Genomic DNA, 21,579 nt, shown 5'->3' with positions numbered 1-21,579 from the left:
TTCACTGTCATTCCCGGAACATTCCACATCCAGCATCCGTCCAAGAGGGGAATTATCATCATCTTTTTACACCTTGTGTTGTTTTCATAGGTTGAAAATAAAGAAAAGGAGAAAGGAAGAATGTCTTATCAAGGCAAAAAGAACATCCCGAAGATCACGGTGAGTAGTTCACGATGCTCCAGGGAATGTGGGAACTTTGATGACTGGTATAAATCACCGCATTAGCGTTGGCCGCTGCAGCCGTAAATCTAGACTTTGCAGCACCGCTACTGTTTTAACAATGTCATTATTATGCATATTATTATTTCCGCCAGCCCTTATAATGCAGTGAGGACATTTTCCTGGGCATGCACTCGGCGTTTTCTTAAATGTGTCCTCTCCTCTTTGTTGAGGGACTCGCCCATAAAATCACTAAACATTCACTTCGTGCTTACACTCTAGAGTATAATTCCACTATTCATTTGTTTCCGATGTAACACACAGATTCGTTTTTTTTGTTTGGCATTTTACAGGATTATTGAAGGTGCATTTTTGTGTAAACCACCCCCCATCCGCACACCCAGATTATCCTTATAATATCCTTTAACTCCACAGCCTAATCAGTTGGCATTTTAAGAGTTTTGTCAAATAATCAAACATAATTCCAATGGGCATTTTCCTATTTCCAAGATGACCGTTGATGGTGCAGTCTTGTGTGGTGCAGAGGAGAGACTGAAAGGCAGGGAAGGTGGGAGGCGGATGGTGAGGACAAGGTGGGGGCTGTGGGGGTTGATAGGCTCACGCCCATTTTGGGATGATGTGGGATAAAGCGGCACAGGGAAAGGAGTGTCTTGAATTGTGAATTTCTAGAAGGCGAGCGATTGTGTCACAGCATGCAAGGCCGAGGTTGAATAGGGGCCAGTTCAGACAGCTGCGCCTCTGGTTTGTCTTACAGATGCAGACCTCTCCTTCTTTGTGTGTGTGGGTGTGTGTGTGCGTGTGGGGTGTGGGGTGTGTGTGTGTGTGTGTGTGTGAGAGAGAGAGAATGTCATGCCGGCCGGTTTTCATTGTTGCGGCGTTGTGGAGTGTTGCTAGGCCTTCGTTTTTGCATTCGGTGGCTTTAGCATCAGAATGATGTCTAATAAAATGGGGCACGTTCTTTAAATCCCAGCATGGGTCACATTTTTTCCCATCTGTCCTTATCTGGCCTGTCTTTTGAAATGTTTTCAACTTGATAATGCAAAAACACCCACGTTCACTGACGGCATGCTCTTGATTCACCTTAATGTGATGGATCGCATGACCAGACATCACCCTGCGGAAGATTAGTAACACAAGTTAGCTTCAGTGAAAGGACCGAGCCCTGATGCTACAAGCTAAAAATCGTAATTGGCACCCTTGAAAAGGTTTATTATTGTCTATATTAATATAAGATGTAAATATAATGTAGCATTACTCTTGCTTAAAAATGGCTTAAAGATCATACAGATCACTGGAAGTGCACGTGTATGCATATGTGGTGAAAACTCTCCGTAACAACTCAGGCTAGACTTAGCTCCTCCCCAACATACCAAAAGCTTGTGTGTAGGTGGAAATATCCCTTCAACACACCTCCATGACACCAATGTACTAATTTCATGTTTAGACAGTGCTTTGACGCCACCTTGTGACAGGAATTTCAGAAAAAAAATGCAAATATGCAAATTTTTAGATAGGACACAAATATGCATGGAGTTAATGTATCAACAGTATTAAGTAATGTACTGTTTACCATTGAAGACCGTATAATTTTCTAGCACCGGGCCGAATCCTCGCATCTTTAAAAACATCACTTTTTAGTAAAGCAAAAAACTTCATGTGTGCATCGTCAAAAAGAGTAAGCCCTTTTCAAAACTTTATATTGGTCAAAACTTTGTATAATTAACAGAACCACGTGAGGAATACCCAATATTATCTTTTTTTTCCTGAAAACACACCTAGTTGCTATTTTTTTGTGCTCAGGCCATAGCTATGTTTAATATAAAATATTGTTTGGCACCATCTTGTGGAGCAAAATAACAATGTTGACTTGAGGGGAGGAGCTTCATTTAGTAGCCTACTTCGTACATATCTTGTGACATCTGGCAAATTCATGTCTGTTACTCACAGATTTTCTTTATCAGCAGGGAACACTGTATGTTATTAATATTTATATACAATTGCCAAATATTTATATTCACACAGATAATTTGGTATTTTTGCAATCTTTGTAATTCTTATTCATGTCTCATCCCCTTTGCTGCTGCAAAACTGTGATGGAAACCCCCCGGTCTTATTCTATACTATTCTATTCCAGCTGTTTCCTCATATTAGCCTGTGCCAAAGTGGCTGTCACATTTTTAGGTGCGGTTCTTCCTTTCTCCCGTGCTCCCTTCACAGCCCGCTCAGCGTTCCTCCGTCAACCAGTAATCCTCTCCGCCCACTTTGAGCTAACCCCGCCCCACCCGCTCTGCCGTATCCATTGGGAATGAGCACCCAAAAAGATCCCAGCCAGGAAATTAAACCCGAGCTCCGGCTCATGCCATCAGCACGCGCGCTACCACAAAGTGGGCTTGTGTGAAAACAAGACAGAGCGTGGCCTGCCCAGATGTGACTCACCATAGCAACCGGTGCGCATTCAAGATGGCACCAAAACACACCCCCAACGTGTCGCTGCATTTCTATTAGCAGACTTCATGGGCTGCAATTAACTCAAATGTATCCGAATTCTCAACTGTGAACAAAATGCAGCCTTTTGGGTAAATATTTTGGTCTCTAGGCAACTGGGAGAAAACAGAAGCATGGGTGCAGACTTCCCATTGGGCCCCAGCTGCCCTCCCAGCCCATACAAAGCTCCCACCCTAGCGGTGGCTCCTATTAACATCCTATCTAACCTGGGAGTTGACCAGTAATATTCCCAATTATGAGCACTAACAAGGACCTGAAATTCCCTCCAGTCTGGCGAAAGTGGAAAATAGCACAAGAACAACATCCTCTCATCAGTTTTTTTTTTCTTTTTTGTAGCTGGCAACCAAATGACAGTTTCCTGTGGAGGGGAACGTGTGCTATTTTGGGCGCTTTGTGTTAGTTTTTTTTGACAGCCAATGATTTGTTATTTGTTGTAACCTGAACTTTGTGCTTAAATTCTCCTGATCTGTCAGGAATTATTATCCAGAAGAGGAAGAATATGGGCTATTTTTACTAGTGCCTTGAGAGTAGCCTCGAACATTCATCTATTTTCTGTACCAGTTATCCTCATAGGATTGAGGGTGAGCTGGAGCCTTTCTCGGCTGACTTTGGGCGAAAGGCAAGGTGCTCCCTGCACTGGTTGCCAGCCAATTACAAGGCACATATAGACAAGCAACCAATCACATTCAAACCTATGGACAATTTAGAGTCTTCAAATAAACTAACGTGCATGTTTTGGGAATGTCGAGGAAGCAGGAGTAAAAGGAAAAACCCTTTTTTGCATTACTACAAAACATTCTATTCTGAGGCCATACGTAGCAGGCGGAAAAGTAATCACATCGCCAACTACCGGCCTGGCATGCGTAATGCAACGTTTTTGAAATGATTTTAAAACCCCAAAGAAACAGCATCCTGTTTATACTTGGTCGTTGTTGTGTGAAACAACCAAGAGACAGCTGATGGCCTTGCGTAATGCTCGTGCTAATCCTCCCGAAATGCATCAGTTTGTAGCCAGCTGATCAAATCCTGTAGCTGAGAAGAAGAGAAGAAAAAAAAAAAAACCCACAAAATGCACAATGCAGAGAGAGACATGGGACACTCATTTCTAATATGGGAACACATTTCACCATGTATGTCCCATAAATCTTTCCAAAAATGACAAATTATGAAAAGACATTCCATCATTCAGCATTTATGCAAGCCAACTAAATGTTTTTTTTAATTACTGTAAGTGGCATTTGCAACAAACCTTGAACGAACCGCTAAAAACCCCTATTAACATTCAATGTGAGTGATGTCATTTATTATAGCTATAACTACAATGCCTAGATCCATCCTATTGGGATTTTTTTTTTTTTTGTTCCACTCGTAAAACAGGATGCAGTCACTGGGAGTGACAAAGTAGGACGTGACCCTGGAAGGTCGAAGCGAATCAGGATCAACTTCTCAACGACATCACGTCAGACCAATGTTTGCTGTTCCTACTTGACTCCCTCTTTACTTTACACATGCACTCAGTCTCTCTCTCACTATGGACGGCTGCTTTAAAACTGCACTCAGCATCCCGTCATGTGACCTCCATTACTACAGCTGCCAAATGGCCTTAAAAAGTTTGCCTCAGCAAAAGTCAAGGAAGCTTTACCGATTAAAAACCCAAAGAGGATTATTCAGTCTGAGACTGGTTCTTATTACTTATTGAGAAATACGTTTTTGTTATATAGTAACGTGAAGAAAATATCTCGTCAGCTGATATTTCATTCAGTAGTTGTGCTCAGTCAAGCATGTTCAACATCAATCGCAAACATGGCAAATAATATGGAATTATTTAAAAGTATGAGTGTATATTTTCCTTCATGTCTGGTGTCAAATCACATGTATGATCAAAAATCATACACATTTCAATTCATTTGATGCATTTTATGCGTAATGTACATAAATATTTGCACAGACACATTGCTTTTGAGCAATAATGCTACACATATGGCAATGGTGGAGCACCAATGCACATAAATAAAAATGCTACAAATCAATCAATTGCGATCAATCAATCAATCAAATAATCAATCAATCAATCAAATAATCAATCAACCAATCAATCAATCAATCAATCAAAAATAATAATACTCAAATAAATAGTGGTATATAGTATTATTAGTATTGTACATGGTGGTATGTTTACATAGTATTGTGACTAAAAATATTGTTTTGTATGTAACTCACCTATTTGCAGTTTTGGTGCTCTTTCCACCACACTCTAAAATGCCACACGTTGTCTCTAAAGCCTTGGCTAATAGAAAAGTAGTAATTGATGTCAAGGAAGTACCGTATGGTGGACTGAGTCAGGGTGGCGCTAAGATTAGTCTGGGTTGTTAGTGTAAGTTGTGGACAGTCTTATGTCTTATTCGCACACAACAAATGATCTGAAAGCTATTTATTTCAATGGCTAATGTTGTAGAATGATTTCGAAATCAAAATGTATTGGGCGCATAGTTTTATTGCAGATCTGTGGTTTAATCTATTAATACAGGCAATTACTAGCATTTTTAGGCGGATGTCAATTATGTTTCTTCACTGTTTGCGGCGGATATGAATAGTGCACATCAAAGGAACGGCATATTTTGTCAGTGCGATCCCAGTAACCAACATTTTGCTTTATGATACGTAAAATCTTGAAATATGGATGTAGAGTCATTAATATAATGGTGCAGGGTGGTAGACTAGTGAGATAGTCGTTGTGTGGAGGGAGGAGATGGTGTGTGGCGCTAAATGAGCGACAGTTTTAGGGCAGCACTGATGTGTAAGCGTGTTGTGTTCCAGCTATGACCGAGTGCTCCAGTCTAATAATGTAATCCTTGCAGGGTGTGGTCGCCTGGAAAGACTCGGAGCTCTCTTTCACACTCACCAACCATCACTATCGCACACAAAGACTCAGCAGATTGATTGTAGCTCTTGGAATGCAAAGAGATTTTTTTTTTTCTCTGGGAGGGACGGACTTCTGACTGCAACACTGCAGACATGAACATCCATCCATTCATTTTCAGACTCGGGTCTCAGATAAGCTGAAGCATATGTACACACATACTGTATTGACAATTGGCGACCATTCACATTCTCATTTAGACCTTCAGGCAACGTCATCTTGAACTTAATGTGCAGGTTTTTGGAATGTGGGAAGGAAAAACTGTTATTGATAGAGCATTGAAGCGCATTTCATCAATTAATTGTTATTTCTTCAATATCATCTTTAACATGAGCATTTCCAATGGTTCCAATGGTCAATCAACTCTGTCTCGACCGATTAATCGGATGATAGCACTTTTGATTTATTTTGTATTTTACGCCCCATTATCTTGACTTTTTCTTATCCTAAGAAAATGGTCTTGTCTGATTTCACCATCCTCTAATTTTATCAAAAAGGAACTATCCCCCAACCACAAGCATACGCAACAGTCCAATCAGTCATTAGTCAGTATTAACCAAGTCACATGTTGTATATGAGACAGAACGTCCAGAAATGTATTATGCAGTCATGTAACTCTACATTTTATACTGTAAGCTGTAGTTGATTTGTTTATGACCCTCAGTTTTCATTCCCTTTGTAACAAGTCATCGGTTCTCTCCAACAAAGAAAAAGCCAGTCCCCTATCTATCCACTCACCCTCCCTGCGGTGAACTCGTTGCCATGGCAACTGCACGCTGGAATCAGTCCACAACGCGGCGGCAGAAGCAGACTTTGATTTGTCTGACTGTGTTGCGTCACGGCAACGCCCAAATCAGGCTACATTACATTACATGATGCAAAGTAATGTGCGAGGATATTTTGTTATTTTGTTATTTGCCCCAAAATTATCTAAGGGCAATGCCAAGGCAAACATAAGTCCTTCCAAAACTGCATTTCTTTAGCATATGAATGGAACACTTGCTTATCCCATCTTTTTTCCCCCCCCACAGAGCGACCGACTTCTAATCAAAGGCGGCCGGATTGTGAATGATGACCAATCCTTCCATGCAGACATCTACATGGAGGATGGCCTCATCAAGTAAGACCCGTCCTCTTATCCCTTTCTTGGATTTTCATCCCTAAGCCTCTGCAGCCCTTGAAAGACTTGTGCAAATCCTTGCTAAGATATTCCAGGGCGAATTCATTTCAAGGGAAAAAAAATAGTTAAAAACCCCATGTGTTAGATCTTTGGAAAGTGGGGGGAACACGAGTGAATAGTTCAGGCTTGAGTAAAGGAAAAAAGTTGTCTAACTATTGCAGTCGAAATAAAGCCTAACTAAAATGAAAAGGCTTTCCTCGCCACTCAGAGCTTTTGATGTGTTATTCACCCTTATCTTTTCAAATATATTCGTCCTCTCGGTAACTTCAACCTTCATCTCATCGAGCCTTAATTGTCCTATTATTTCTCCCCTTGTTCCTCCTCCCCCACTGGGGGAGGTTCTCACAGGAAGCCTGGTGTTGCATAATAAACAACCAAATGAGTGCAGGACTATTGAGCTGCTGGCAAACTCCATAGACACTACACACACTATGCTTAACCCCTCCAAACCCTAACTGGTTAACACCTAATGATGCTAACGAACTCTAGTTAACATCTCCAAATCCTAGCTTTGTAACCCAAATTCTGGTTAACATCTCCAAATGATAACTAACTTTGGTTTACTTCTACTAACAAAACTGATTCTAGTCTACATATTCTCATGTAAACTCTGGTTAAATGGCTCCTAACCTTAACAACTACCCTAACCCTATTCCGAATACTGGTGAACAGAAGTAATAAATGTCTCCTCACACCAGGGATCATCAACCTTTTTGAAACTGAGACATTCTTGGCTACTGGTTAGTGCGAAGAACTACCAGTTTGGTACACACTTCTGAAATAGCAAATGTGCTCAAATGACCTTTAATCATGTTATACTTACTGTTATATAAGGGTACAATACTCAAATGTGATCCATACTTTCCATACGTAATGAAAGCCATTAACAGTTGATTAAACATTAAACGACAATACATGTATTATACTCACACATGTATTCTTTTCATCCTTGAGTAAACACAATTAGTGACCTTCTATCTTACCATCCTAACTCAACCTCAGGTTAGCATTTCTTAACTTAAACACTGTCTAACACTAACCCAAAACCTGTTACCACTTCTTTCGCCTAACCATAACACTGATGAATGCCTCCTAATCGTCCACAGGCAGATCGGCGACAACCTGATCGTGCCCGGTGGGGTGAAGACCATCGAAGCCAACGGCAAGATGGTGATCCCGGGTGGCATCGACATTCACACCCACCTCCAGATGCCGTACCGTGGGACCACCACCGTGGATGACTTTGCTCAGGGGTCCAAGGCAGCTCTCGCCGGGGGCACGACGATGATCGGTAAGAACAGCAGGCTCGGGTAAACTCTGGGTTAAAAAGCTAAAGAGGAACAGAGGTGGAGCTGTAACCCAAAGAGAGTTTCCTACGGGCAATTGTCCAAAGCAAGTCTATACAAAGGGCTTCACGGGGTGGGGGGGTTGGTTGGGTGGGGGGTGTTTGCGATTGGGCAAGAGGCTCCCATGAAAATACCGAACACTCCAGTATGTGTGTGTCTGCATGTCATCCTAGCGCGGCAAAAACACATCTCCTGTATATGTGTGTCCTCAGAGACACGGCGCCATCACAAGCAACAGCTGCGAAATAGCGGCATCGTATTCATACCAACGACTTCTATGAAAGTTGGCAGAGAGACATTTACTAACAGACATGCCCCTGTTACCAACTATCCACGCACCCCATTCATTTGTGCGGGATTAGATTTCAGAGGGGCTGAGAGTAAGTGAAAACATTCACTCACTGGCAGGGTAATGTGAACAGTTTTTCCCTCTAACAGTCACGGTCACTTTGACCATGGAGTGATTGTAAGGGGGGGGGGGGGGGGGGAAAACTATGATATAATTTAATAATACAATCTAAGGATTTTTCCACAAACGATTGTAACTGTTGTTTTTCATTAAATAAATAACATTAAATGTTGAAATGTTTATTTATTATCCTGTATTTTTATATTTGTGTTAGGATTTCATGTAAAACATGTCTGAGTTTTTAGGGGGGAAATGTAGTCATTTATTTGAGTTATGGCATTTTTTTTTCAAGCGAATAGTATCTCTCCCTCTACATGAACAAACACATAGAAGTGAAGTTCCTAAACATATAAGATACGAAACTATATTTCAGGAATGCTTCCACTCTTCTGGGAAAACTTCAAGATTTTGGAACATGCCAAATGGGGATTTTTGTCAGCCCAACCCCTGATTGATTAAATAAGATCTAAGAATATAACCGCTGATGTCTCCATGTTACCATGACACTCTCACGCCGTGACAAAAACAAAATGTGACATGTTGGGTCGCCACGGGTGGATCACGGCCAAAACACACACTGACAGCTGATCCTGCAAGATATAATGGAAAATAGAAAACACGGGTAGACAAATCTTGGCATCACCCTGTGGTTACTATATGCCCTGCCTCCCCTGTCCCCCATACAGTGGATCATGTGATCCCAGAGGCAGGTAGCAGCCTGACGGAGGCCTATGACCAGTGGAGGCAGTGGGCTGACGAGAAGGCTTGCTGCGACTACTCACTGCACGTGGACATCACCCACTGGAACGACAGCGTCAAGCAAGAGGTGGACATCCTGATGAAGGACAAAGGTATCGCTGGATTTATGACGGCGCACCACTTTTCAAACTTTCCATTCAAGATGACAAAGTAAAAGTGTTGCTGGAAAACAATCCCTAATAATAAATACATAAATCCCAAATAATAAGGATGCTAGGTTCAGAGGCGGAGCCAGAACGTTGCTAATGGGTGAGCCTGGAAAAATTAGGGTGGGCCTGAATATTTCTCTCACTGAGCACAATCCTCCTGTCCCGACACATCGCATATTCAAATAAAACGACAAAGTGAATAATATGAAGTTTGGATATTCCTTAGACAACCGCAATTATGCCATTTTTAATGTTCAATAAAATAAAAAACACAACGAGACACTAATTCAAAAATAATTCAATAATAATTTACTAACGATTTAAAAGTATATATTTTTTTCATGAAGTCCACTGGGTGGGCAGTCTGTCAATCTGGGTGGGCCTGTGCACACCCAGGCCCACCCATGGCTCCGCCCCTGGCTAGGTTGAAGATCATGAGTGACAGGGTGTCATTGAGTGACAGGGTGTCATTGGGTGCTTTTTTTCTGGCTTGCTTTTCTCTATGAACAGCAACGCTAATGCTAGTTGTCCTGCTAATGTTGCACCTTTAAAAGTAACACCAGAGCCGCATCAGAGGTTCATTGTGTTGAAAGCAATTGCCTATTTGTCAAAGCAGATGCTTGACGTCTAATTTGACAACCACAGGTATAAGTCCATTTTGGGATGCTGCGTACATAACGGATAAAAAATCACTTTGCGGCATCACTCTGTAAAATGTCTTGACTGAACTGTCACATTTTCTCCATAAGTAGTAATAGAAACAGAATCTTTCCTGGGAGTTGAATATTTCACCATCACACAAACTTGACGAGTAACTGAGCAACACAACATTTTAGAATGGACTGTTGGTTTGTTCCATTTTTGTTTGGATTCGGGATGTCCCCCCCCCCCTCAAAATTGAGGTCAAATTCAAAGCTGAATTGCTGAGCCATTCTGCATATCATCTGATTAGACTTACAGCTATGTGATAGATCCTTTTTATGTGTCTGTCCGTCCTTTTTATTTTCACAGGAGTGAACTCCTTCCAGGTGTACATGGCTTACAAGGACTACTACCAGATGAGCAACAGCGAGGTTCGTAGTGCACAAGATCAGGGATTATGTCGGTGTCAAGGCTAGCTGTCAGTTTCCAGCTTCCAACAAGTTTTTTGCGTCTGGCTCGAGAACTGTCAAACTGCCATTACTCACAACACACAAGTCATTTTGGGACATCACCCACAATAAGTGCAGCGTGTTCGGAGGTCGCTGCCACCTCAGATCAAAGGGAGAATGTGATTTACTACAGGGCAACAATTTGTGACTGTAATTTGTTGATTTGTGACTTTCTTTTCTGTGGCTGCAGCTCTATGAGGTGTTTACCTTCTTGGCAGAAAGGGGGGGCATTGCTCAGGTCCATGCAGAAAATGGAGAGATCATTGCAGAGGTAAAATGAAATAACTGAAAACATGTGTTCTTGTAAATGTCTTCTCATGGCTGGAAGTCAACTTAAGTATTTTTTTTTCAAGAATATGTAATGCAGGCCCACCAGTTGAAACGGGGCATTCTGATTAATATTGCGTTTGTGGAATATGAGTTAAGCAGCAAAATTTAGCCACCTCGGGAGGCGGCCATTTTGTCACTTCTGTCGACTGAAAATGATACCACAGTTGCTCGGCGTTCAGATAACGAGCAATCATGGCTCAGCTTCAGAAACCAGGTGAGCTGTGATTGGTCGTTACCTGAGCCCTGAGCACCTGTGATGTCATTTTCACTCGACAGAAGTGACAAAATGGCCACCCCCAGCGATGGCTAAAAACGGGTGGATTAACTCTTATACCACAAATGCAATATTTATCAGAATGCCTTGTTTTTGGCCTATTGGCCTATATAGGTCATAATCTTAAGAACATATGTTTGGTTTGACTTCCCCTTTAATTCTCTTTAATAGCATGTCCAACTCGACTCATCTGTTATTTTCTTTTGCCTTTTCCATAGAGCTTCACCTCAAAATGCAGACTAAACATACTGTCACTAAAAAGAGTAGGAGTGCTTCTTACAGGTTGCATGGTAGACAAATGATTGTGCTGGATTTGATTCAGCTCTAATTCCTAACTCTATCATATTGGCTTCTGAACAAGGACTTGGATGGTGTCCATCATATTTTCAAGCACTAATGTTAGCCACATGACAACTGAATCCTACAAGCCACTGTTATGATTGTAACCATGACAACTGAGCCGTAATGCTCCTAAACCTGACCTGGACCATTCATTTCTGGCCACAATGTCCAAGATGTCATGCTTCCTAACAATACCAGAACCGCCATTGTGGTATTTTGCTATTCTGGAATTTACACTAACATATTTTTAAAACGATTTAAACCAGTCCAACTAAAAATGAACCCAACTATTTGAAATGTTACCTTATTTTTATCCTTTTAAGGGGGAGTTTATAATTTGTTAAAACATTCATTATGACTTGATATTTGTACATGATAAATGTGATCTGTGAAAATTTAAATCACATTTGATATACCGTACAACAAACCACCACGCCTGAGGAAAAACAACCAATTAGAGACAGAAACCATGTCTTACGAGGTGTCAATCATTTGTCGCACACTCGCGGCCTCTCAAAAACAAAAACTTCAAACAGACAACATCAAGTGTTGTAGTAACATTACATTATGAATAAATTGCTTTTCTTTTTTTTTTTAATTGCAAACTCCCCCTTCAACTTAACTAAGAAAGTTAAGAATATTAAACAAAAAAATAGATACATGAGGTGCATCAGCAAAGAATGTTAAAACATGACTTTTATTTTTTTATTTTATTTTTTTTCTGTCAAACATGTCAGAGGTCAACCAGTATTTTGTTAAACCTTGTGTAAGGTTGTCTTTGCCTTATTAACAACAAAATAAATCAACTAAAAAGCTCCCCAAATGTGTTGTTTTCCACAGAATTCATTGCATAACCTGTTGTAGGACAGGCTACAAAATCCTCACGGGAACAGGTCCTAACCCAGCGCAACTTAACGGTTTAACCAATTACATGACAAATTGTTTTCAGGAAGCATGTCTGTGATTTGATTATCAACACTCTTGTTCGATATATTCATGATGCATACTTCAGCCTGAGCATTCAAACGACTAAAAACGTAACTGTTCTCAAATTTCCAGCTTGAAGTTGACACAAGTTTGACTTTTCAGCATGTTTTTATGATCCACGCAGCTTCTAACAGGTTTCACATTGTGTGCCGGTCCAACAGGAGCAGGCCCGCATGCTGCAGATGGGAATCACTGGACCAGAGGGCCACGTGCTGAGTCGGCCAGAAGAGGTTAGAACATACCATAAACATGACTAAAGTACTACTAATCCATGCGTCGGCATGTGACTTCATTGCTAAAATAATTTATTGGATTGCCACACAGACAGACAGGCCTCACTTTCGCTCACAGTCATACTGTTCTTATTATGCACATGTGGTTTTATACGCATTAGTGACGTTCAGGGCGTAAATCAACCGCTTGTTGTCGCTAAATGAAAACAGCTAAATGATCTCAACTTCCAGCGCCTCGTCTGCTTCCAAGCACACGGACTGGAATTTTCGGGACTCCTGTGAATCAACCGCCTAGAATGATAAATTGACTGAGTTGAACTACCCCACACGCCCCCTTTTTTTTTTTTAATTGGTTGATTTTAACCACAGACGTCTGCCTCTCAGTTCCGATGTTTAAGGTTCAAATCTCGCTTCTGGCCCTCGTGTGTGGAGTTTGCATGTTCTCTAAAATTGTCCACTGTGAATGTGAATGTGATCCTGAATGTTTGTTTGTCTATAGGGCAAACGTTTTAGAAAATGGATGCATGAAAGTCAACTGAACTGCTGCAGTTTCTGGCATCAAAGTTCTAAGCTCCCACTTTTGGTTGGAGAATCTTTATTAAAAACAGCCTGAAATGATATTTAATATGCTAGCGTTTATGTGAGAAACCGTGAAAACCATATTCAACTGTGGTTTTTATTTTTTGGGACTTCTTTTAGCTGGAGGCGGAGGCCGTGTTTCGGGCCATCACCATCGCCAGCCAAACCAACTGTCCCCTCTACGTGACCCGCGTCATGAGCAAGAGCGCCGCCGACATCATCTCGCAGGCCCGCAAGAAAGGTAAAAAACCTTCCCGATGTTTTGGTCAGCGTTTTCTAAACAGAGCTTCCTGATTAGGAAACGTCGTGTTCGGTGAGCCAATCACAGCCAGCCTGGGCACGGACGGGACACATTACTGGAGCAAGAATTGGGCTAAGGCGGCTTCTTTTGTAACGTCGCCACCTCTCAGTCCTGACCCGACCACTCCAGACTACCTAAACACGCTCCTGTCCAGGTAGGCCTTTGGAAACACTTATGCATATGCTTCATTATGACATTGAATTTTGTAATGGGACCAAAATCTCCAAATGGTGGCATGTGTCAGTTCACGCAATCAGCTGCGTGCTCTCTGACAACAATGAGGCAGTACCCTGTTAGCCGTCTACTTCCTGGTTTATGGGGTATGGGGTTAGATAGAGGGGTTGCTCCCATTTTTCATTTTGGGGAGAGCAAATAAATATGGTAAAGGTCACTTTGTTTGTGAGTAGGCTACTTTCTGGTTCATGCAGAGTGTAGCACTATCAACCAAACTACAAAACAAGAGAAAATAATTCCTCTAATAGAAGTGAAAAACTTTCTGTTTCTTGGAAAAGGACATAAGGATAATAGTATGAGACGGATGGGACTATACCATTTGCATTTTCTTGAGGGGTAATGCTTTCATCGTGATTCTAACAATAAAAAGACAAAATCGATTCTACCATCAAAAGTGAAAACAATCCGATTTGTATTTGTTACTTCGTTTGTTGGTGATCACCCACGCTACTTTCTAATTTTTGAAGAATGATTCAAATCATTAGGAACTGTCGAATCAAATGGCTATTGCATTAGTGGAAATTGGTTGTGTAACAAACACAGATGAAAACAATGCCTTGCTGTCTTTTTACGCTTACATAAAACCTCATTGAAAATGTGTATCAGTGCAAAATAGCCATAAATCATAAATGCTAGCATGTGGCCTTCAATTGTTTGTGCGAGTTAATTCTGACATCGAGTCATGTTGGGGTTGAGTTATGTTCGATAGTTAGACAACAGACCACCTTGTAAGTGAGTTAGCCTGTCATGTGGAAACAGGAAATGGTTTCAGCTCAAAAAAGCTATCGCGCTCCGTTTTTGTGTGCGACTGTGGAATGTCACTTACGTAGACGCTTAGTGAAGTTGTGCTACAGCGTGTGTTTTTGTGTGTCCTCCAGTGGAGACCTCAGTGTGAGTGGCAGTGCTCACTGCACGTTCAGCGTGTCTCAGAAGGCCATCGGCAAGGACGACTTCACTCAGATCCCAGAGGGCGTCAACGGGGTGGAGGAGAGGATGACCCTCATTTGGGACAAAGCTGTGGTCAGACAGCCTTGCATCTTCTTCACTTTTGTAGCTTCTGTTATTTTCAGGGTTTATGTATGCTGTGTCATTTTTAAACCCTCACTATTTATGGGAAACTCTAACCCTAACCTTAACACTAACCCTAGAGACACACTCTCTCCTAAATTGATTTTATATTTGCCTATTTCAATAGTATAAACTGTAAATATACTATAAAAGTATGATCCCAGAACAATTTAATATCATTTCAATCTTATCCTTTAAAATAAATGTCTCACTGATGATTTGATTAAAAAAAATAAAATAAATAACGCACCAAGTATTGAGCTCTTTAGCCAAATTATTTTCTTTCAGTCGAGATGTATCGCTTCAGCATTACTTCCTTGACACCGATGACTACTTTCCTATTTGCCAGGGCTTCAGTGCCATCTCCTGGCATCTTAGCGTATTACAGAAACATATGTGAATAAGTCCATGAGTTTTTCAGTAAATAGCTGCAGATGGGTTCAGCAGAAAAATATGCAAATCTGAGAATCTGTGTGTAGCAAACCACAAAAAGGCGGTTGATAATGTAATAATGCTGAGTGTCATATCTATTTCTGAAATGCATGACCATAAATGTATCTTTTACATTTTAATATCAGATATTTATTCCCCCCACCCCCCTGTACAGACCACAGGCAAGATGGATGAGAACATGTTTGTGGCGGTTACCAGCACCAACGCGGCTAAGATCCTCAACCTGTACCCACGCAAGGGTCGGATCGCCGTGGGCTCTGATGCCGACCTTGTCATCTGGGACACCGATGCCATGCGAACCATCACGGCAAAGAAACACAACTCGGTGCGTTGGGGACCGTGCATCATTTTTACATCTCCGCTGCGTAAAACTACTTTGTGTATCAAGTACGTGTATGAAAGGTAAGTAATTCACCATGGAAGTACAATAAAAGACAGCATGTGTGCTTGTGAGCAACAAGGCGAGAAAACACATTTTTGACTAGCGTCCAGGGAGCTCTGAGTTCCTCTGAACGGAAATGAGGTCTCCGAGGATCTTCATCTGACTCACAAAGTGCATCCATATTCACTGAATCAAAAGAAAAACATTTAGGTCACGATAACAACCATTAAATGTTGTTTCCAATCACACATCACATTACATTGGTGTATTGTTTTAAACAATAAGGGGCCGAATGAGCGTTGTAGTATTTGCGCACGATTACATGGCAGATGTGTTTTATGATGGAAAATATCTCTGAAGTAGAAAACAGATTTCGGCAAACAACTTTCATTTCACGCCGTATTAAATGATCTTGATTCCTTCTATCCTCCTTTTCTTTAGCTGAAAGTCAGAATTGCGTGAATGGGAGGGGTAAAAACAAACAGTAAAATAAAATCTGTTACATTTAGATGTGTGTCACATTGACAATAATAACAAAAGTGGAAGTACAGCCAAAATCACTTTTACACATATATTTATACAAATTTAATGTATCAATCAATCAATCAATCAATCACGTTGTAAATGTAAAACATCCAAAACACAACATAAAAAGACGACCCGTTAACGCCCTCCCTCCCAACAAACCCAAAGATATATATCCACCAGTACATCAGCACTCACACACACACACGCACGCACACCCCCACACACCCCCACAAAGCACACATGACAAGGCACAGAGAAACCATATGAGGAAAGGCCACCCGCACCCAAGGAGCCCCTGCGATGACAGCCCCTGTGGGAAGGGCAGCCCGACACTTGCATTGCAATCAGATATGTATTGCGATATTTAAATATTATAAAAAAATATCATAAAAACCTTTTTTATTTTGAATTTTATTTGCAAAGATTGTCTTACAACATATCCAAATAAAATGGCATGTATTTATGACGTTACCTTCACAATCTAATACAGTTAGGTTAGGTAGCTACAGTACATGATTGGGAAATTATACATGGGAAATTCTAATAAATTGATATCCAAATTATTAAAATAAACTCTCTCAATACTACAGTATAGTGGTCAAGCAAAAGTCTAGTTTCATTCAATAGAGGAGGACTCAAAGAGCTCAGTTTTTGGCATAAAAAATTATCTGCAAATCTCCTAATGTGGATTACATCCTCTTCAGGCTCTTATGTAATGATGTCACATGTTCATTTCCCACAGTTTGACCGTCCTCCCAAACACAAAAAGGGAATTCGGAGCGGATCCCAGCAACGATAAATCTAAACTAATGGATATTTTGACATCTTGCCAAGCAGGAGCGGCCATGTTTATCGTCATATCATCATGTTAAGCTCCAATGCGCGTGCGTGTGCGTGCAAACGCACACGCGTTTGTCATGACATCACCTTTGGCCTTCAGCCACTGGGAGTTCTTCTCTGTTCTGCTGTCAATTTGGACGACAGCACAAAACAGGCCAGGAAGGAGCACCAGTGGAATGCGGGAGTTGACTCTATTGCCGATTAAAAACATGAAAACGACTCAAAGTGAAGTATTGAAAGTGGGAAAATGATCAACTTTGGGAAATTTGAGAAGGAATGGTGTAAAATTCCAATTCAATTGAATCCATGTTGCAACGTTATCTGTCTTCCTTTGCTTTGCCACTTAATCCCAGGCCGCCGAGTACAACATCTTCGAGGGCATGGAGCTGCGTGGCGCCCCTCAAGTGGTCATCTGTCAGGGGAAGATCGTCCTGGAAGATGACAACCTGCACGTGACCTCGGGCGCGGGCCGCTTCATCCCCTGCTCGCCGTTCCCGGACTATGCCTACAAGCGCGTCAAAGCCAGGAAGCAGGTAAAAGTGTGCGCAGGCGACAAAAGGGCAATGTTTTTCTTCATTTCAGCAATGTGTTTTATATTTAATACAGAGTACATATTCAATGATGAGGTATTTTAGTGGAAAGAGTAAACGAGCCTGCATGTCATTTTAAACACCTGAGTGGGTGTAGCTTTAAAAAAAATTGTTCATGTACATTTGTGCCCCAGATGGTGACGCAATTTTGTTGGTCAACAAATGTTTACAAATTGTTTTAATCAGAGATGCAAGCAAGCTTTTCTGGATGTTTTTTTTTTTTTGCTTTGGTTCAGAAATAAAATAGTAATATATGTAATAATATTTATGAATTAATTGGTTAGGTTCAGCAACAGGTGGCATTTTTGGGGGAACCTATAAATTACAACACATGGACAAATCTGTATTACACAAGCCTTTATAGGTCAAATTAAAACATAAATAAATTAAAATACTTTTTTTTTAATCAGCGTCAAAAATACTTTTCGAGACACATAAAGCCATCTCTGATTAAAATAAAAAAATTAAATTATTTATTGATTTAACATGAATTTTTTTTTTTTACGACGCAAATGAAGCCTGAAATGAAAAAAATCATCATCATTCATGTCAGCTCCAAAATGTTCACACATTATGTATTTGTAAATAATGCTTACGTTACTACAAACATTTTCAGTTAATTCCCATCAACTGCCATTTATTTGCATTAAAAGTGTCCAACTAACCAAGCTAAACATGGACATTTTAAAACAGTTTTCTTGTTATGCGGACTATCTAAGTGTTAGGGCCAAACTATTTCTTATATAAGAAATCATAAAAATTGTTCCCAGTGCAGTCTTGACGACTTTTCCTCATGTGCGTTTTTTTCACGGATGCGTGAGTATGTGCAAACCTGGAACTAGATGACCACCACGCCATGCAAAACAGTTCTGCCTTTAGTTATCCTTCCTTATTGGTCCTATCTTAACATTGCATCTGGTTCCGTGCAGCTGGCCGTCCTGAGGGCAGTGCCCAGGGGAATGTATGACGGCCCCGTGTCAGAATTCTCCATGTCACGCGGCGGCACCCCGTCCGCCTCGGCGCGCACGTCGCCCACCAAGCAGCCGGTCAGGAACCTGCACCAGTCTGGATTTAGTCTAGCAGGTAACCCTGCACCATGCGGTGAGCAAAATGCCCTCAATTCCTTCTTCATATCCATCCCTCTTTGCAACAATATGTTCCATGTGCCCCACTGGTGGAAACACGGTTATCGATTTTATAACGATTAATATTGTGTTTGTGGAATAAGAATTAAGCAGAATAATGCACCCGTTTTCAGCCATCCAATGAGGCTGATATTTGATGTAACACCGCCCTCTGCTGTCTCAAGATTTTGCTCGCAAGTCAAAACAAAAAAGTCGACAAACAACAGCTCATATCTTAAAAAAAAATCTCAAGCCACCACCTGTATTAGTACGGTACGTACAGTACAAGTTATCGTGATAAATGTATTGATAAAGTAATTCCTCAAATCAAATGTATTTTTTCTCTTTGTGATGGCCTTTATTTTGTTCTGCAGCTCTTTGAGCTAAATTTAATTGTGCACGTATAGAAGCGGGCAGAATCTGCCTTTGTTCGTGCTACCTGTCTTAACAAGCATAATTGAGCATCAAGGGTAAAATAAGAATAACAAAGTGATCTCCTCAGGAAGGAATTTGAACATGATTTCACTACTGGCTGCTCAAACCGTTTTCATCAGATTGGGTGTGTTCTTTGTTTACATAGTTGTACACCATTACAGAAATACAATATCAAACAAACGAAATGAATGACTCTGACAGCGTCAATCATCACTAACATGTTTCGATACAACCGTTGTATTATGTGCACAACAGTGTCCAGTGACTTAAGATAAAATCAAATCAAATGACATCATAGTTTCATGGCACTTCCTCACTCGCCCTTCCACTCTGTGCTTCTAGGCCCGCCCACTCCTGATGAGGTCCCCATCAGGCCTGCCGGTCGTCGTATTATGGTGCCCCCCGGTGGCCGTTCCAACATCACCTCCCTCAGTTAAACACCCCCTGCCCGTCCAAGGAGGACTTAACAGTGTGCCTCCAGAGCCAGAGTGTGTGTTAATGTGTGTGAGCAGGGGTAGAGCTGACTCGAACGACCATGACTAATTAAAAACAACAAAAACGCTGACTATACTTTACATGCCTTACCTGTCACTATGCTAGACTTTGGTTGCTCAAATGGAAACAAAATGGGGATTTTGGCAAACTGCAAAGCATTTAATGGGTCCATTTTCCATTTGATTTTATTGTAAAATGATAAAACAACCAAAGCACAACCAGTCTCAGCCTTTCTTCTGAACAGATACATATGCTAGAGATTCTCTACTGGTGCTCTTGGTCGTCGGTTAAGTAAATCGGTATTAAAAAAAAAAAAAAAAAAAAGTAAGTAAACTACCTGGTCTTAAATGGCAAATACGTTCATCCTGATTGGCTTTCCATTTCATTGTAAATACACTAGACGTCATGTAGCTTTGTGAATGATGTTGTGTAGCTTGTTTTTTGGGGGCCAAATGATAATAATAAAGATAGTTGGTGAATCCGAGAGGAGATTTTGAACTGAAGGACATGGAACTGCATGGGCCACATAGATTCTGGTGACATGATCCATGATTCTTTTCAACTCGTCTCCATGGCGACCCCATCCATGTGATGTACTGAATGATGAAAATTTGTAAAACATAGCAAAAGGAACACCATGGTTGTTTTTAAAGAAGAAAAAAAAAGAAACATTTCTTTGCACTTGTTAATGTTTACCAGAGGTCACCTTTAAAATGAGAAATGAGTAGATGTGACCTTGCATACACTACAAAAGAAGAAATGATGCTTTAAGAAACCCTGTCAACCCTCTGGCTCTACTTTCCTTACACACATAAACTTCCTAATATGCAGCTATCCTAACGGATCACTCTCATGCAACCACTTAAGCATCCGCCTCATAATGGGTCCAATATTCGACCTAATGTTGAAAGTAAAACGTGTCCCACTCTAGAGGAAGGAAAGAAGGGGGAGAAGATGGTGTTTTGATTTGATTGACTCTGAGGCAGGAATCTACAACAGTGTACATTAGGGCAACTCTGAAAAGGAAAAAAAAAATGTAGAAATATAAAAACAATGAAGTCGTAATTGTACGGCCATTTTTTTTAATGAAAGAACACATTCAATGTGTGCGGAAATAGCTGTAAGTTACACAAATAAAGTTACACGAATCAAATAAAGTTACACAAATCAAGTTGCTACAATAAACAAGTTGTATCTTTACAGTAAAAAAGTCAAAATGTTATGAATAAGGACAACTTTTTCGAGAAAAAAAAATCCTGAATACGCATTATGAGAACAAAGCTGTATATTTGTGTTCCAATTTTTGTGTGAAAAATTTGTAACACTATGAGAACATTTAAAAAACTTTAAAAAACATCTTTTACACCCCAAAAAAGATTAATCTGTTTCTTTTATGGCACAAAGTTTTACTCTAACAAGAATTCTGCCCCTTATAATGTTAAGAGAATAATGTTGTATTTAAAGGAGAAAAACTTACGGCAAGATTGTAAGTGTCATGTTTAACTTTAGTGTGCTTCAGAATTAATCAAACACACTATCAAATAAATTCAGGTCTTTCGTTAAGTTTGCATTTCTTCTCGTAATAAACATTTTCTTTTCAGTGTGGCCCTAATCCATCACAGTAGAAATCAAATTGTGTTACTTTGTATTTATATTAGTTTATTTTTTTATGTTTTTCTTTTCTACTGTTGTATCAATCCCCCAAAATGGCAGAGGTGAAAAAAACAAGACGTGTTGTGGTGGTCTGACTTGATTCTGGAATAAAAGTAAGAGTTGCAAACTAAA

At 40.6% G+C, this 21,579-nt stretch overlaps 1 protein-coding gene across 2 annotated transcripts in view; it reads left to right on the top strand.

Moving 5' to 3' along the window:
* The window catches only part of dpysl3 (dihydropyrimidinase like 3), a 26,961-nt gene extending 5,382 nt beyond the window's left edge, over positions 1-21,579 (top strand). The window contains exons 3-16 of one of the 2 annotated variants that reach the window (XM_086057428.1): positions 91-159; positions 6,637-6,725; positions 7,892-8,076; positions 9,227-9,391; positions 10,460-10,521; positions 10,790-10,870; positions 12,694-12,762; positions 13,465-13,585; positions 13,643-13,799; positions 14,758-14,899; positions 15,555-15,725; positions 17,504-17,683; positions 18,670-18,823; positions 19,642-21,579. In XM_086057428.1, coding sequence (XP_085913554.1) covers positions 91-159; positions 6,637-6,725; positions 7,892-8,076; positions 9,227-9,391; positions 10,460-10,521; positions 10,790-10,870; positions 12,694-12,762; positions 13,465-13,585; positions 13,643-13,799; positions 14,758-14,899; positions 15,555-15,725; positions 17,504-17,683; positions 18,670-18,823; positions 19,642-19,736 — 1,740 coding nt within the window. In that variant the 3' untranslated portion in view covers positions 19,737-21,579. Of the gene's footprint in view, positions 1-90; positions 160-6,636; positions 6,726-7,891; positions 8,077-9,226; positions 9,392-10,459; positions 10,522-10,789; positions 10,871-12,693; positions 12,763-13,464; positions 13,586-13,642; positions 13,800-14,757; positions 14,900-15,554; positions 15,726-17,503; positions 17,684-18,669; positions 18,842-19,641 lie in introns of both variants that reach the window. The other variant, XM_086057427.1, reaches the window with a different exon arrangement.

Source organism: Filicampus tigris, chromosome 17 (assembly GCF_054856515.1).
Source record: "Filicampus tigris isolate MCC_2025a chromosome 17, RoL_Ftig_1.0, whole genome shotgun sequence".
Classification (NCBI taxonomy): Eukaryota; Metazoa; Chordata; class Actinopteri; order Syngnathiformes; family Syngnathidae; genus Filicampus; species Filicampus tigris.
Note: the sequence above shows the minus strand (reverse complement) of the source record. Positions and strands in the feature narration are given on the sequence as shown.